Source organism: Hippocampus zosterae, chromosome 2 (assembly GCF_025434085.1).
Source record: "Hippocampus zosterae strain Florida chromosome 2, ASM2543408v3, whole genome shotgun sequence".
NCBI lineage: Eukaryota > Metazoa > Chordata > Actinopteri > Syngnathiformes > Syngnathidae > Hippocampus > Hippocampus zosterae.
This window is the reverse complement of record NC_067452.1, coordinates 13,432,427-13,449,206: the sequence shown is the minus strand read 5'-3', so window position 1 is coordinate 13,449,206 and position 16,780 is coordinate 13,432,427. Positions and strand designations below refer to the sequence as shown.

General features: G+C 44.2%; 1 protein-coding gene across 2 annotated transcripts; it reads right to left on the bottom strand.

The window, feature by feature from the left end:
• Positions 1-1,115: 1,115 nt before the first annotated feature.
• LOC127595960 (YTH domain-containing family protein 1-like) lies at positions 1,116-12,247 on the bottom strand. Of its 2 annotated transcripts, none has more exons than XM_052058054.1 (5): positions 11,756-12,247; positions 11,444-11,564; positions 10,470-10,564; positions 7,224-8,858; positions 1,116-2,483 (listed from the first exon to the last, which is right to left on the bottom strand). In XM_052058054.1, exons 4-5 carry the CDS (start codon positions 8,838-8,840, stop codon positions 2,469-2,471), a joined length of 1,632 nt encoding a protein of 543 aa, XP_051914014.1. In that variant the 5' UTR covers positions 8,841-8,858; positions 10,470-10,564; positions 11,444-11,564; positions 11,756-12,247; the 3' UTR covers positions 1,116-2,468. The 2 variants fall into 2 exon arrangements, with proteins under 2 accessions (XP_051914014.1, XP_051914013.1); XM_052058053.1 differs by having other exon boundaries at positions 11,444-11,471; positions 11,756-12,246.
• Between the last annotated feature and the right edge of the window lie 4,533 nt (positions 12,248-16,780).

Genomic DNA, 16,780 nt, shown 5'->3' with positions numbered 1-16,780 from the left:
GAAATCTATATATATATTGCGCGTCGTCCCGCACGCGGTCTGTCCTTCCGTCTGTCCCTTTTCAAAACGTACCTACTTCACCGCGCCGCTGCGCGCCGCCACTGCGCCGCTCAGGCAGTGGCTCACTACGATCGCGCGGGCATCTTAGCGAAAAAATGTTGTCTACCCACAAGCATTGCAATGAAATTGTTAGTTATTTAGTAGAGCTAAACATCTCTTTATTTTCGCGATAAGCAATGAAGATGAACAAAAAATTGAACCAAGCAACAACACTTTTGTGGGCCGAAGGGCCACCTTACCAGCCTTCCGCAGGAACTAGCTGATGAGCCGCCCGGAGGGCGGCGAACCACCACCTTACCAGCCTTCCGCAGGAACTAGCTGATGAGCCGCCCAGAGGGCGGCGAACCAAATAGTTATGTATAAAGCTCATCGCCAACTTTCACCAAACAGGTTCAAGCAAGCAAAAGGCGTTTAAATGCATGGCGTCAGTTTGTGGAACAATCTTAATTGTCAAATTAAAACGTCCCAGTCCTTTTGCCTTTTTAAGAAATGTGTAAAAGCGTAATTATTATAAATTAGAAATTAGGGGATTGAATAAATTTTGATTTCATATTGTAAAATTATGTTTGTAAGTATACCTTGACTGGAGATGCCATTCATTTTGTATTGATAAGGGGTAGATACTGTAGACTGTTTTATTTCTTCCTGCCCCTTTTCATTTCTTTTAAAGAATGAAATAAATGAAAATAAAAGGACTGCTTCCCTTACACAGCCTCTTTGGTGCCAATGCATTACAAGAGTACCAGTAATAGCTTTTAAGATTTTGATGGTATGATGTTAATTTCACTCATTCATTTCAATCTTTTGTAAAAAAAAAAAAAATAATAATACTGTCCCGAGGTTTGACTCTCACAAATTCATGAATTTAATCTAAATCGCAAAAACTGCCAGAATAATTGTAGTTTAATCTTTTCCAAAAATCACTCGGCCTTTTTGTGGACTGTCTTTTATGCGGAACTATTGTGTTGCTTTGGTCTGACAAAAGAAATTCAACAGGAAAAAAAAAACCCTGACAAAATAACTGCAGTTGCTCGACAAATAAAAAGTGCAAACCATACCAGATAAGCATATCTTTAATAATGAATATGATCAAATATAAGAATGTGATAGTGACCTCTGATACAATGACATTTAATTCAGGGGTGACATTAAACTTTTTTTGCATACTTTTTCAATAATCCAATACTGTTATATAGCTCTGGTCGCACTGCAGTCATACTTCTTCTCTCTTTACTTTTACGCACCTGCGCTCTCACACACACAACACTGCAAGTTATTTAAAAAAGGGGGGGGGGGACAAAGAAAAAAGAAAAGAACATCACAAACAGAGCATATAGGCTAGCCTCTGGGTTTCCATACACGTACGATAAATCAGTTAAGTATAATGCTACAGTTAAACATTTGAGGCGTTTGCAGTTACAAATGCCAGTACATTAAAGCTTATATTATCTGATGGCAATGAGAGGGGAGGAAAGGGGAAAGGTCACAGCGATGAAACTGATGCCAATATTAATAATTGGTGAGTCAATAAAGAACGAGAAACAAAAGCAAGTGAGTTTGAAAAGCAGAACATGCTACATCTCCAGAATTTGACTAGACGCAAAAAAAAAAAAAAAAAAAAAGATAAAAAGAAAGCTACCAAGATGGGACATCGATCGGTTACGTTCACTTTTGAATAGGAAAGAGCGGGACCACCTTGAGAAGCGCAATTTCCCTGAAACGACGTTACAAATGAAATCAATCCCGATCCGCTCTGCTGAAAAGAAACATTTTAAGGCTCTGCGCTGGAGATGCACAAACGCTCTCAAGCTCGATTCTCCATTTCATATGAGCCGCATCTTTCCAAACCATTTCCTCACTTTGCAGACTCACACTGCGCACATTCCTAAAGCAAACGAGAGAAAAATATTTTGTCATAATACTCAACACAAGTGACCAGGCACGCACGCACGCACACAAAAAGCAGACGTTTTGTCAATAGTGTTGTTCACTCGCGAGATTCACCGACACAAGCACTTCACATTTGTCCAACACACAAACCACAAAGTGAGCAGTCACTGAATATCAGCAGCGTGTTGTCATGAGATCTTAAAAATCAGACGTGCACATGTGTTATTTAGTCCATGAATGATGCAGCCAGAAGCCGAAAAAAACCCCCAAAATACACAAAGTATGTAACACTGAAGAAACTTCACACTTCCTCAAGATGGTGCTCAACGTTTGCAGGGTGTGTGTGTGTGTGTGTGTGTTTGGGGCGGGCAGAGTGGGCCCAAATTAAATAGAAAAAATATGAAGTCTTCAATATTCTCCTTGTCCGTATGTTGTCGTTTTTGTTAAATGGGAATTTCATTCGAGTGCCCATCCCAGCAGGACTTGCCACAGAGCGAGCGTTCCACCACGGGCGCCGCTTACTTCTGACGATCCTGCGAACAGAGAGGGAAGGCGGCCTCGGTGAGCTTATGCAGAGGCATGACAAACACGGTTAGAGGTACACCAGTTTATCGACTGACAACTAATCAAATATTATCAGCAATATTGAATCAGTGGTTTGGAAGCACTCGACCACGTTTCACCTAAAATAGTGAAAATCCCCTCAATTTCAGTCTCTTAGCAGTCACCTTCGCCAATTTGTGTAGACCTTCAAAGCAGACCGATTATCCTTGTTGAATCAAAACAAGACATTTGAAAATATCCTTTTTCACTTGAGAATACAATCAACATGTTGGATTTAGAATGAATTTGTTTGTGCATTTTCTGCAGTATTCATTTGAAATAGCGCCCCATTTTTAAATAAAGGGATGGAAATGAAAGTGCTTTTTCAATCCAATTCATCTGAGAATAATTGGCAAGTTAATCGAGCATTAAAATACCGTTAGTGGCAGCCCAAGTTGCAACAATACGCTGAAGAAAAGATAACGGCAACACTCATGGATTTAGGTTCCCATTTGTTTTTGAGATCTCCACATTTCTCTGTGCACGCAGAGGCCTACTATATTTGCGTCTAAAATCTGTTTGTGCGCATTTCCCCTTCGCCATGTTCATCCATCCACCTCAGTGGTGGTGCATATAGATGCTGATTATAAAGATTGATTATTATATTGCTGAGCCTTGGCTGCCCACAACAAAAGACCACTGTGAAATGTGCAGTTTTACTCCATTGGGGGAATTTGGGGCACCTGCCATCGGTGTCCAACGTGCGACACGCATGCCAGTTTGTTCAACCATTTCCTGTCCGGATGTGCGGCTAAAAACAGTTTGTGAAGGTGTTTGGTACACATTCAGGGCTCGACGCAAACAGCCGCCAAATGTGCCAGAGTATTTCCTTTCTTTTACTTTGCCCCATCAGAAATTGGCATGAGAAATGATGTGAGGAATGCTGGTGTAGGCTGCAACCTTGACTAAGAATTGAAAGTATTTTAACCCTTTCATGCACAAAAAATAACAACCTGCAACCTGATAAGCTGTCCACTGTAGTCACCGCTGTCCCTGAAAGGGTTAATGGACTTTACTTTTATTGTGCACATACACTGGCCCCCATAATTATTGGCACCCCTGGTTAAGATATACTCTATCTTAGCTAATAAATACATTTTTCCAAAATAACATTGACTCCGAATTAAAAAGAAAAAAAGAGGAATATATAACCTTTAACTCACTGTATTTTCCACACTAAAAGGCGCACTGGATTATGAGGCGCACCTTCAATGAATGGCTTTTTTTGTCATATACAGTCAGGCCAAACAAAAAAGATGGTGTGGTTCAGGTAACATGAAATTTAAGCATAGGGTCGGTAGGTTGGACAAAGTTTTTTAAAATCTTTTTTTTTCATCAAAAATGTAAACAAAATAACCATAAAACAAGGAGAGATTGAACCCCCCGCTCGCCGCCGGGCGGCGAGAGAGTTGGGTACCCGGCGGCTGGGTATTTTCCGAGGTCGGCCGGGTCGCGATGGCCTGGACTCGTGTTGCGTAGACTAGGCGGACGATGCGTTGACGAGTGCGCAGGTGGGGGAGACGGGCGGGATGGGAAGCGGCCGGCCGCGCAACGCGCACCGACCTAACCTGCACCCGACACCGTCCTGTACCCCCGCGACGCCCCCGTCGCCCATTTAGTTTTCTACCTGCTCCGGACTCAGGGGACCGGGGCGTGCCGGGGCCGCCGCTGACGGCCTCGCGGGGTCATGCCGCGGGCAGGCGCTCTGGTCGGGGCAGGGGGAGTAGGACACCGGCCAACAACCGGCACCAGACGCCGCGGCCGCCTTCGCCGACCTCCTTTGCCCTCGGTTTTTACTCGGCCCGTGGTGTTCATCAAATACTTCGCTTAATTGTTTCGATACATCAATGGATGCTACTTTCTTAACATTACGGTGCGAGCATGCGACTGTAGCACAAAAAACGCAGTTTAAACGGTCGTCGGAGATCGCGGCCGCCGTCATGATTCAATGTTGTTGACAGAAGACAGGGCAAACAACGCACGTGCTCAACGCGAATATCGCGAGAGTTTGCACCGATGTAAACCCTCTACACAAAAATGTAGAGGGTTGTTTGAAAAAAATAAAAATAAAAATACTTTCCGGTTTGCATTTTCGACGTAGAAATTCTTGGTCGGTCGGGTTTCTTTTTTCTCCGCCCAAGTATTCTCTCGTAAGGAATCATATTTACGCTGTCCAATCCTTCCTTATAACAGAATTTCCATATGTGGGATACCACTATGGTACATGTGCTTTAAGAACATGCAAGTATGTGACCAAAATACATGTGTAACAACACAAGCAATGAAATGCAAAAATATATGCTGCAAACACTGTTTATAACACAAAAGCTGCAGTATAGGGTACAAATACAGTACAGTAGAACCAACTCAAGTCAAGTCAACAGTATTTATAGAGCACTTTCAGCCATCGCTGAATACAAAGTGCTGTACATGGAGCGATTTAACATGCACAATAAACAGTAAGACGAATCCGTAATAAAGGCGGTAGAAAGCACCAAGCAGTAAAATCAAGAACAAATCTAAATCATGCTGAGTCGAACGCCAAAGAATACAAGTGAGTTTTGAGGAGGGCTTTAAAGATGGGCAGCGAGGAGGCTTGCCGAATGTTCAGTGGGAGGTCTTTCCAGAGAGAGGGACCAGCAACAGAAAAGGCTCGATCCCCTCTGAGCCTCAGTTTAGCTCTTGGTACTTCTAACAAAGACTCAGGACTAACTCAGGACTATTTGCTCCGAAATGAGACGAGTAACAGACCTGGTGGCTTTCTTTCCACTATCTCACCGTCTCGAACTCCCCTCGTTCGCTACCCAAGGCACCGTTGCTCAGCTGATGTCATGCAATGAACTTTTAAAGCCAGCCACGGGACGCTTTGAAGTCCTCGATGCCCATAGCGCGATGGAATTCGCCTTCTCTCTAATTAGCGCTCCAGTTAGCGGAAGGTTTTTAGCATGATTACAGGTAAAGCATTGCAGGAAACTCGTTTACTCGACTGTCCGTCGAGCCACAAGCAGTGCCATCTGAGCAGCTAATCGGGTGCACTCCAATCTCTCTTCCACAGATAGAGCTGTTGAACAAACGACAACAGCTACGCTTAGCTGTTGAGTGACAGTGCTACAGAACGATCAGATGTCAGTAAAACGTATTTTAATAAAGCAGCGACACAGTTCACTTAACCAACAGCAAGTCATAACATCGAACGCTGTTGCCGTTGCTCTATTTCCGTGTTCAACTGCGTAACCCGATCGCCTTAAGTTTGAACTCTGCGTTTTAAGCGTGTCTATAGCAAGGAGGCATTTTGGGGTCGACTTATTACCGTAATAACCGTGCACAAGGCACATCGGATTTTAAGGCGCGCTGTGAGCTTCTAAGAAAACGCAAGGCGTTTGGGTGCGCCTTTTAGTGCAGAAAATACGGCAAGTGCATTTGTCGAGTGATGGTGCTGGGAATCCCACATTCAAATGTAATTCTTTCGCATCAAAATGTGTGTGCCACAATTAGCATTCCTGATGTTAATACTTGAGAGAGCTAGCTGATGAGGGGGACCTCAAAACAGACTTTGGCACCCCGGCTCTGAATCATCCAGCAACCTGGGTCCACTCCTCTTCACTTTCCTCTTTTGTTCACTCCACGGGTTTTCAATGGGGTTGAGGTCTGGAGACTGAGATGGCCGTGGGAGGAACTCCATTCTGCATCTTGTGAGCCGTTTAAAAAGTTGATTTATTGATTTAAAAAATGTCCAGAAAAATTCCGCACTTCCACTAATTATGAAGGACCCGTATCCTAATCACCGCAAGGTGGAAGGTAATGGATATAAGACCATTTGCTTGTTGGTGCCATAAGCTACAGTATGTTTTACATTAGCATCTGATCTGATTAATATGATGATAATTGCAAAAATTATCTGTGCCTGGGGTGATCAAAATAATCGATTCTGCCAGCCTGAACCAACCCCTCAAGATGATCAATTCGACTGTTAAATAAATTTGTTTTACTGTTTATTGTATATTTTAAATTGCTCCATGTACAGCACTTTGTATGCAGTGATGGCTGTTTGAAAGTGCTCTATAAATACTGTTGACTTGACTTAAATCATGCCATTTTTTCCTGGCAAGCTCACGATTTTGCATGTGGCGATACTACGAATATGTATTGTGTGTCATTAGTAGACACAGCTGATAGATGTGTTGGTTGATGGTTGCCGGATGGAGAGGGAAAGGTATGCAAAAAATAAAAAGATTGTATCCATTTTCAAGTTGTACATGCAAATTAAACCACTGATTCGTACTGTTCAATTGCACTCATTTTTGTTACGATATTTCAGATGGCATATGATTTGCAAAGAGATCATAATATAGAAATGTGAATCTTTTCCAAATGTCTTTGTCATGATTTGCACCAAAAAATGGCAAAAACAAAAATGGCGAATAGTAGAGATTTTATGAGGCTTCAAGTGGTCCAGCTCACTTGAACTCAAATTGGGATATATGTGGGCCCTAAACTGAAATGAGCTCTAAATGATTCTGAAAAATAGTTGTTCATTTGACAATCCCTTAGCTGTCAATTATTCAATTAGTTGTTGCACCTCTACTGTGGAGTACTGCTTTATCTTCGACACGTTGCACACATTTTTGTTGTTGTCTTAGCAGGAATTGGTATGCAGACGTAACACTGACCTTTTTCACCACCTCCTCCTCCTCCTGCTTCCTCTCGTAGTGGGAAAAGTCATCAAAGATGGAGGTGGTGTGTTTGTAGGTGGCGATGATCTTGAGCACCTGCTTGGCCTTCTCCAGAGGAACTTCTTGAGTGTCACGCGAGTTGGTCACCGGCTTGTTGTCGTTGTTCTCCAGGCGGATGTGGCGCAGTTGGCTATTGGGCACGTCCTTAACAAACAACCAGTTCACGTCAAACTTGCCCTTCCACTTGTCCTGCGCCCAAACGCCGGCACTCGTGCCGTAGTCCACAGGTGAGCGCATTTCCGCCACGCCGCAGAAGTGGCCGCTGCCGTTGACGCTGAACAACAAGTACACGGGACCTTTGGAGTTCATGGTCCTGAAGGCCGAGTCCAAGCGTTTGTTGCCGTGCTCCGTGCTGCACCAGATGGAGTACTTGATGGAGCGGTGGATGTCGTCTTCGGAGTAGCTTTTGATGATGAACACTCGGCCGTTTTTCAGATTCCACTCAAACTCCTTCGGGTTATAACTGTGGGCCGCGCGCAGCTTCTCCAGGACCGGGTGTGATTCTAAACCCGGCTCGGGTCCCCCACAGCCGCCGCCGCAGCCGTTGCCGACCCCGCCGCTGGATGAGCCGCTACTGTCCAAGCTCCCGCCGCCGTAGCACAAGTTGCGACTGCGAGGCGCCACCCAGCGGGTCTGCGGCGCCGGAGCCGAGTTGTGGTTCTGGTAGGACTGGAGCGGGGGAGGCGGAGGACCGGGCATGGTCATCTGCTGGACCAGAGACTGGGCCGACTGGAGCGACTGCTGCAGGGGGGGCAGGAGGCCGCCAGGGTGAGAATGAAGTGGCGGCGGCTGGTGCTGCTGTTGGTGGTGGTGGTGGTGGTGGTGGGTCTGTAAGGGAGCAGTCATCTTTGGAGCGCCCACTTTATTATCCCACGTGTCAATGTCCACCATGTTGTGTTTCACGGGCGCGGGGGGGAGCAGGCCGCCGCCGATGGGGGCGCAGAGTTTGCTTTTGGACTTTTGTTGCTGCAGCTTGGCGGGCTTACTTGCAATGGCGGCCCATGATGTCGGTTTTGGAGGCGGCATTCCCACTGTTCCCCCATTGCCCGCGCCGACGGGAACACCACCGCCGATCACTGAGCCGGCAGTCTTCACGCCCGAGCCCCCCGCCGTCACATCCCCGCCGATTTTAAGGCTCAGCATGCCCTGCTCTAGGTTGTTCATGCCCGGGGCCTTGCTGAGGGTGTCGCTATGGAAACCCGTCTGGCCATCCGGGACTAAAGTGCCGCCTAAGGAGCTGGGTGGGTAGCTGTAACTTCCCCCGTAGGCTGAGCTTTGGGTCTGCTGGCCCTGAGAACCGCTGGTGCCCCAGGCAGAGAACGCCGGGTTCTCTGGGAAAAAGTTAAACCTGTGCGGATATATGCTGCTGCTGAGCCCCCCCGGCTGGCCAAATACCGTGTCGTGCATGAAGTGGTGGTCCCCGTTACTGAGAGGCGCATAGGGCGTCAGGTAGGGGATAGGCGGGTCACCACCTGTGGACCATGGAGCCTCACTCAGGGGGTAGGGGAATCCAATGGAGGGGGCGTAGTAGCTGGACAGGTAAGGGTCGGTCATGGACTGATAGCTGTTATTCTACAAACAGTAAGAAAATCATCAATCAGAAACAACAGGACGGAACAAATACGGCTCATTTGCGGTGTTCACACTCAGTCCAGTACTCTGGTCTGGACCACAATTGCAAAACCCAAGTCACAACCTGACTGGAATGCCTGCGCAAATTTTAAAAATAGCAGAAGTGGGAATAAGTCATATGCCGTATGTTCAAGTCTAAAATGTGAAGTTTCAAGTTATGGCCGAGTCAAACTCCACGCCTTTTGTATCGTTCACGACGGTTGCCCTGTCAATCTACCATGGGCGAGAAGTCACACTACGAGTCCGTCAGACTAGACCCCACCCAATCGTTGCATGCTTCTGTCAAGATTCAGTCCATTGGCGCAGGTACTTTGGGGAGGTGGGACATGCAGCTGTCACAGTAATGGCAACGGCGGTATTATGTGCATATGTGTTTTTTCCATGTTCAGAAAAGGCAAAAAAACAAAAGTATGGGCTGTTCCTGAATGTTGAGGTGAGGGCAAAATGGACCGTCTATTCTCCAAAAAGAACTTGAGGTCACTTTTTTTTTCATGACACCACGTTGAGTATGTCACGGGCTACGATGTGTCAAGACAACTCAAAATCGGCTACGAGACACTACGTTTGTCTGCGAAAAGTCTGTCGTCTCATAAGCGGGCTACATTCGTGTAGTCTGATGCTGCCGTTAGTGTGGCAGAAGTCAAGCTGAGTCCCCATGAAATTTCAAGCAATTTGAGTCACGTTTGTTTGATGTACTGCTGTTCCCTTGTTCCTGAGTTTGGGTGCTTTTTTATTGGCTACATTCCATTCCACATTACAATTCATAGCTTTGCGACTCCGATTTTTGGTCATAAATATTGTACATGTTTAAATATTTAAGATTGTCAGCCCAACTCATACTGAACCTGCTTGTTGGAACAAATGCTACTTAACATTCCTCAGACAGAATGATCATCATAGGGGCCGATCTTGGGAAAAGAAATAAATAAATAAACAAACAAACCGATCGGTCATTTGACAGATTTGGTCAGGGAGGGGCAAAACTGCCCAATTGTCTTAACGTGTGTAAGGAAGAGAAGTCAAACAAGTTTACTTAATCACAACATATATTTTTGCATTAGTGTATTTGCGTTACTTTGCTCGACTCACACATTCTGTAAAAGTTCCACAGCAGTCTACATAGTATCTTTTACTTTATTGTCTTCTCAATCCCCAAAATCAAGCTTAGCTTGTTTTTGACCAGCTTGAGGTGAGCTCAACTGTCTCGGTAACTGACTTGTCTCTGTGGGTCTTACAGCAACAGATATAGTTAGATGTCACAGATTTTGTCTCTAATGTTGGAGTGGAGTTCTCTTTTTACCAATTTCTAAAGGGTGGCCCTTCAACACAAATGTGATCCCTCCAGGATACTTGGTTCGTAAAGGTGGCGTCAGAACTCCATATCATAACATATGTCCATGCCACATAAAAAAAACTAACCTTTTTTTTTTTTTAAATGGCAACAGCAAAAAAAAATAAATAAAAACTTTACCAGTGGTCCGAACCAGAGTCCTGGGCTACAACGTGTGAACACAGTTCTAATTTCATAAAAACACAATGCAAGCAACGCACCTGGTTGGACTGGCCAGTGAGATAGGGCTCAAAGTCATTGTCGTGGACGGTGTCCTTTTGGTGCAGGGAGCCATTCTGCACTGAAACCGGAAAGGCTGCAATAAAACAACGTCGGTCAAAAACATCATAATCATGCACTTATGCACCTTCGGGAAATGGACGCACTCTGAACGGAGCGACCTTGAATTGAGCGGTGATGCTGACAAATCACTGACAAACTGTCAGAGAATCTTTTATTTCCACACAAGAGGCAGCGCTAAGCTCTACTACCTCATAAGGGGAAACATCATTTTGCAATTTTGCAGTCATTTCACAGCCTCTCATATTAATTGGTGAAGGATATTTTTTCATGACCTATGAGGAGGATTTCCACATGTTGATGAGGCTTGGAGTTGGAGCAACTTACACAAAAAAAATCTACAGTTATTGGCCATGAATTCTACTTTTGTTTTGGTTGCATTTGACGACATTGCCGACCCCGCCGCTGGATGAGCCGCTACTCACACCACTCACGCATTACACTGCTTCGCAACCTGGTCAACTTTCAATTTGCATCGTCTCCTTAGCGTTCAATTACGGGTGTGGTATTTTGATGAAACTGCTTGTATTGATTTATTAAAAAGTGAATGCAAAAACACACGCTCCTTCAAAGTAGCCTGTAAATGACCCACTCACTTGTATTTAGCATAAAGCAGTATATTTCTGTACCTGCTACATGTAAGTTAATTTTACTCTTAATTAAGATGGGGTACAAGGCAAGCCAAACAGATGCCACAAAATATGATCCCAAAATGATTTCAACTCATCTCAAACTCATCATACAACATTCCCCTTTGGATTTTCATGTAAAGTGTGAAGGTCTGGAATATTTCTCCTGTGACGAACAGCTGTTCCCTGGACCCTACCGTTGCACCCCGCTTGTATCTAGCTACTGGCATTTTCAGTACACATGACAGGGCTCATTTATTTCTTACCTTTATTGGCATCTTGTCCTTTCGAGATCTTAGTAGAAGGGAAGCATGTGAGGGGGGAAGAGAGCAACGTGAGTTAGGCATCACATGATCGTGCACACCTGACAGTATTGTATGTGGGCTTCTGGAATAATAGTAAGAACACTCATTAGAACAAGCAGTCAGAATTCCAACGATGCCATCCAGCTACTGGGGACTGTAGTCCAAGCAGGCCTTTATTACAAGCAGTTATCGAGCCTTACAGTTACCTGTCCTCTCAGTGGGAGATGTGTACATCTGCAACATGCTTGTCTGATATGAGTTCTTGAGGCAAACCTGCGGGTCGATGCTGGCGGCGGACATCATGGATCGTCCAGCTGTTGTTGTGTTTGGAGCCCCCCCCCAGGCCCCTCTCCCCGGACAATTCGTGCAGCGCGTGAGTAGCCTTTTAGTAGAGATGCTCTGATGTCAGTTTGCTACAGCAGCAGTTAGCCGCCGTCCCTGTTCCACTTGCACTACTTTTAGTTCTTGTAGCAGCAGCGGTGGCAGCAGCAGCAGGCAGGGAGAGGCGGCCTCGCTTTTTGTCGTCGTCGTCTTTCGCTGCTGACACCCCAAAATAGACAGTCCTGTCAATATGAAACCGACCTGTCTTGATTATTATTACTGCTCGTATTATTATTATTGCCAACCGTGGCCGCCGTCACATGAAGAGTGGAGGCGAGCTGCCTCGGCGGTGGCCCTGCTAGCGCTAACTTAGCCGAAAGGCGAGCTTCCTTCCACCGGGTCTGCTAGCCGGAAGTGACGCTGCTTACGTAAGCGACGCGTCTCCGGCTACCTCGCAGTATAGCCAGAGCACTCAAGTTAGCACATTCTTGTTACTCGATTATACAACGTGTTCTGATAGTAGCCAAACACAATTTCATGTCATTTGATCACATTCCATATGCAATTTTCCTGGTGCCTTTTTCCTCCTCTCTTTCTTTCTGACTTCCAATCGAAGGAAGGCAGGAAGGATTCATTTAGTCATGCATGGCAGAAACAATTTGTTTTTCGTATTCTCCACGGTGCTCACCAATTAAACGGGTATTCAAGGCAGGGTGAAAAGGGGAAAGCATTTTTTAAAATTGAGTATTTAGTATTTTATCTATTTATCCATCTATCTGGCTTTTTATTGATATATTTATTTCCATACATCATTCCACCAATTATAACAGCCATCATTCACACAGCAATATAGTAGGCTAAAACTAATACACATAGCATCCATACATCCATCCATTATCTGAAATGCTTTATCTTCACGAGGGTGGAGAGCGAGCTGGAGCCTGTTCCGGGTGACATGGACAGTCGGCGGGGTACACCCTGAACTGGTTGGCAGCCAATCGCAGTACAGTAATCAAGAGCAATACAGGTAAATAACCGCACTGCCAATTAAAACAAGAGCAGAAGCGATATAAAGATTTTGCCAAGTCACTCACAATATGTTTGAAATGTCCAAGAGAAACAAATTCCTTTGATTTGAAAGTGCTCAGACAAAATAAAAATCAACTGCAAGGGAAAAGAAGGAGGACTGAAGAAAAGACTTCTGGAGGGAAGAAAAAAGCAGGTCTGAGCTGGGAGTAGGTTTCTGCGAAGGAAGGATGGGAAGATGATAGAATAACATAAGCAGCGCTGACGCACGAAAGGAGGTCAGGAAGAAAATACAAAAACAGGAATGATGTGGAAGAAAAGAAGTTCAGTCAGGAAGAATGTAAAAAAACAAAAACATCTGCTGTACAAAGTACATCGTTCCAAAATGTCACACAATCTTCCCATGCAAACAGTTTTGTTTCCACATCGTATATTTGACACAGTGGTTTAATATTACACATTTTCCAAACATCAGGATTATGTTGCATCATAAAATACACAGCTCTTTATTTATAATGTTCAAATACACAACTACACACAAGTAGGCTTAGTATTGACACCATTTATAAACTTGATGGGGTGGTGATTTCGAATTGAGAATGGCCATGTACATTTTATTTATGCAGATCAGCGGTGTCTTGAGATATGAGTTTAATTTGTTCCGTGACCACATTGTGACACAAAACACTGATATTTCAAATCTTTCAAATGAACCAACATGTCATTAAAATGCTCCAGCCTCCTCAAAAAACACAACAAATGTTTTGGTAATTTGTTTTTTAATAAGGAAAATAGCATTTTTTTAATGTTCATTCATCCATCCATTCTCTTCCACTTATCTGGGGTCAGGTCGTGGGGCCAACAGCTTTAGCAGGGAAACCCAGACTTCTCTCTCCCCAGCTACTTCTTCCAGCTCTTCCCTGGGGATCCCCAGGCCAGCTGGGAGACACAGTCTCTCCAGCATGTCCTGGGTCATCCCTGGGGTCTCTTGCCAATGGGACATGCTTGGAACACCTCACCGGGGAGGCGTCCAGGAGGCATCCTAATCATATGCCCGAGCCACCTCATCTGACTCCTCTCGATGTGGAGGCGAATCGGCTTGGCTCCTTATAAATACACACATGCATGCTTCGACTTTCTGCATAGACTCCAGCAAGTCCGTTTCTGCTTCAGGTCAAGAAATTTGCGGTTCTTGTGTTTTGATTTTAAAAGGAATGAGAGTAGCAGCTTGGATTAGTGGGGAATCAAGTCGACTGTGTTCATGCCCACAATGGCGCAAGATGTCCATTTTAAACCGTTCCGAGCCGCTTGCATTTGTGTAATTATCAAAACAAAGTCTGTGCAGATTTAGTGCGTACGGGGGGTGATTGCTGCCGCACGGTATTTATTTTTATTTTTTAATTTTTTAGTCTTTATTGAACAAGTCGGAATACAATTCTCAGTAAACAGAAGACACAATGAACATGTTATTAATACATACACATATTACAAAAGTTTAAACAAAAAAAGAAGCCACGAGATTTTTAGACAAAAAATTCAAATAAGGAGCATATAGCAAGAGTCTTAACAGCTTTCTTGTTTTTGGAATCCATAATAGAACTGAGGTACTGCTTTGTTTTTGCTTCAAAAATTGCTGCCGCACGGTGGAGGACAAGAAAAAGGGAGGAAGGGGTGAGATACCGTCTCAAAACAAGCACACAATGGTTGTTGGCTGAAGACATACGGTACCATTTTTCTATTTTCTGCCTACCCCACTCCAAAAACCCCCCCACCAAGCATATTTTAAGTGTGTGTGTTGTATAAGAGAGATGGCACCCAAACATGGCAAGTGAAGTCAAGTCAGCTGTGTTGTCAAATATGCTCTATGTGCAACATACATCACAGATGAAATTTCTTTCCTCTCAACCACAGTGCAACCACAGGAGAGAGAGGAGTCACTGCGGGTACCCACGCCGCCATCAACAGATTGGCTGGCAACCGGTTCAGGGTGTACCCTACCTACTGCCCGAAGACAGCTGGGATAGGCTCCAACACGCTTGGGACCCTTGTGAGAATAAGCGGACAAGAAAAAGGATGGATGGATGTTCACATGTAGCTCAGTGGACTTTCCTCAGGCAAAACTATGTGGTGTAATCCTCATTGTTTTAAACATCAACTGGGAGTGAGATGAAATAACTGAAGCTTTTTTTGAAGAATGTTTCATTATCTGACAAACTGTTGCTTGCTGTCAGGTGTGGTAATTAACTGCCAGCATTACGGCACTCGTATCGCAAATTTTTGCTTGCAACTCAAAGCAAAAAAATGAAACGATGGAAGTACTTGGAGTCAACATTTTCGGGCGGTACTTAGAAGTACAATAAAAAGAGTTAAAAAAATGCATATATTTTCTCTTTGAACTATATTTGTCAAAACATTTACATTTCTACTAAACTTTTATGTCCAACATATCTCATTTTAATCCTCACTTTCTTCCGCTTTATTTAAGCGCAATGTTAATGTGTACAGAATTTTACACATAAATGCACACAGTTGATTAGTAGTTGTTGGTAGTTGGCATCAAAAGTTTCAGGGCCAGTGATGTATTGTATCGGGAGGGCAGGTATTGGAGTGTCAGTATTTTCGTCAAGGTCACTGAATGAATGAATGAAAATCTTTCTCAGTTCAAAAGGAAGTGTTACTATTATGAATTTACTTGAATAATCATTCCGACCTTAAGGTCGCCTAATTGTAGAATGAACATTATAACGAAACCTATCTAGTGTACATACTCTGCATTGTGACAAACGTTTTGTGACCATGTCATTTCTACTGCAACATTTCTAGGTGATATTTTTTTACTTTCCCTCTCCCCCTTTTGCCTTTTATGAACTTATACTTGGGACTACCGATGGGAAAGAGGTCCATTCACATTGCGATTTGCGTGTCAGGCAGCATGGGTCTCCAAAACAAATTACGGTACTTTATTCTTGTAATGTTATAATGTTAGGACTATAATGTAAAAAACAAACAAAAAATGTTAACCTTTTATGTATAAAATACACAACTTTGTTTTTTGTAATATTATGATTGTATGATGTGAATAAATACAGGTACAAGTTTTCTTTTTGCTCGCACTGCTGCAATTTATACCTCACAATACACTGATACAGAGGTCGTGGGTTTGATCCCCGCTCCGGCCTTGCTGTGTGAAGTTTGCATGTTCTCCCCGTGCCTGTGTGGGTTTTCTCCGGGTACCGGGACTCTGCTTTCCTCCCACATTCCAAAACTATGTGTGGCAGACTGATTGAAAACTTAAAATTGTCCCTCGGTGTGTGTGTGAGCGCGGATGGTTGTTTGTGTCTGTGTGCCCTGCGATTGGCTGGTAACTGGTTCAGGGTGTACCCTACCTACTGCCCAAAGACAGCTGGGATAGGCTCCAGCACCCCCTTGCTACCCTTGTGAGGATAAAGCGCTTCGAAAAATGGATGCATGGAATATAATGATATTAGATATAATAAAGTCAACCTTCATGAAAATATTTCACTTTTGCCTTAAAAAAAAACATTACTACACTATTGTAATAGTACGACTTAAACTTGTGGGGGTGACATTTCCTCGAAAAAAGATATAAATATGCTCGTTTTTTTCCCCTAAATCCTTTTGCGGGTGCTCGTAATACTTTGGAGTGGTGGGCTGGGCGCTTGGTTTCAAAACAAGCGACAGCACTTTTAGTTTCGAAAGATGTGCGAGTGAATGTCTGTTCTTACCCATTTGGAAAGGTTGCAGGCAGCAACAGCGTCGTCTTCGCTCTGATAGGTCGGTTGCCTTCCCTGCAATTGTCACAATATACCACTAGAGGGCAGAAGCAGCGCCAGAACGATTGAAGGGTGAAACGTCACGTGGAAGAAGTGCAGCGCAAAGATCGAAAGCTTTATGCAGTATATATGTCAAATACTGTAAATACATGGATTA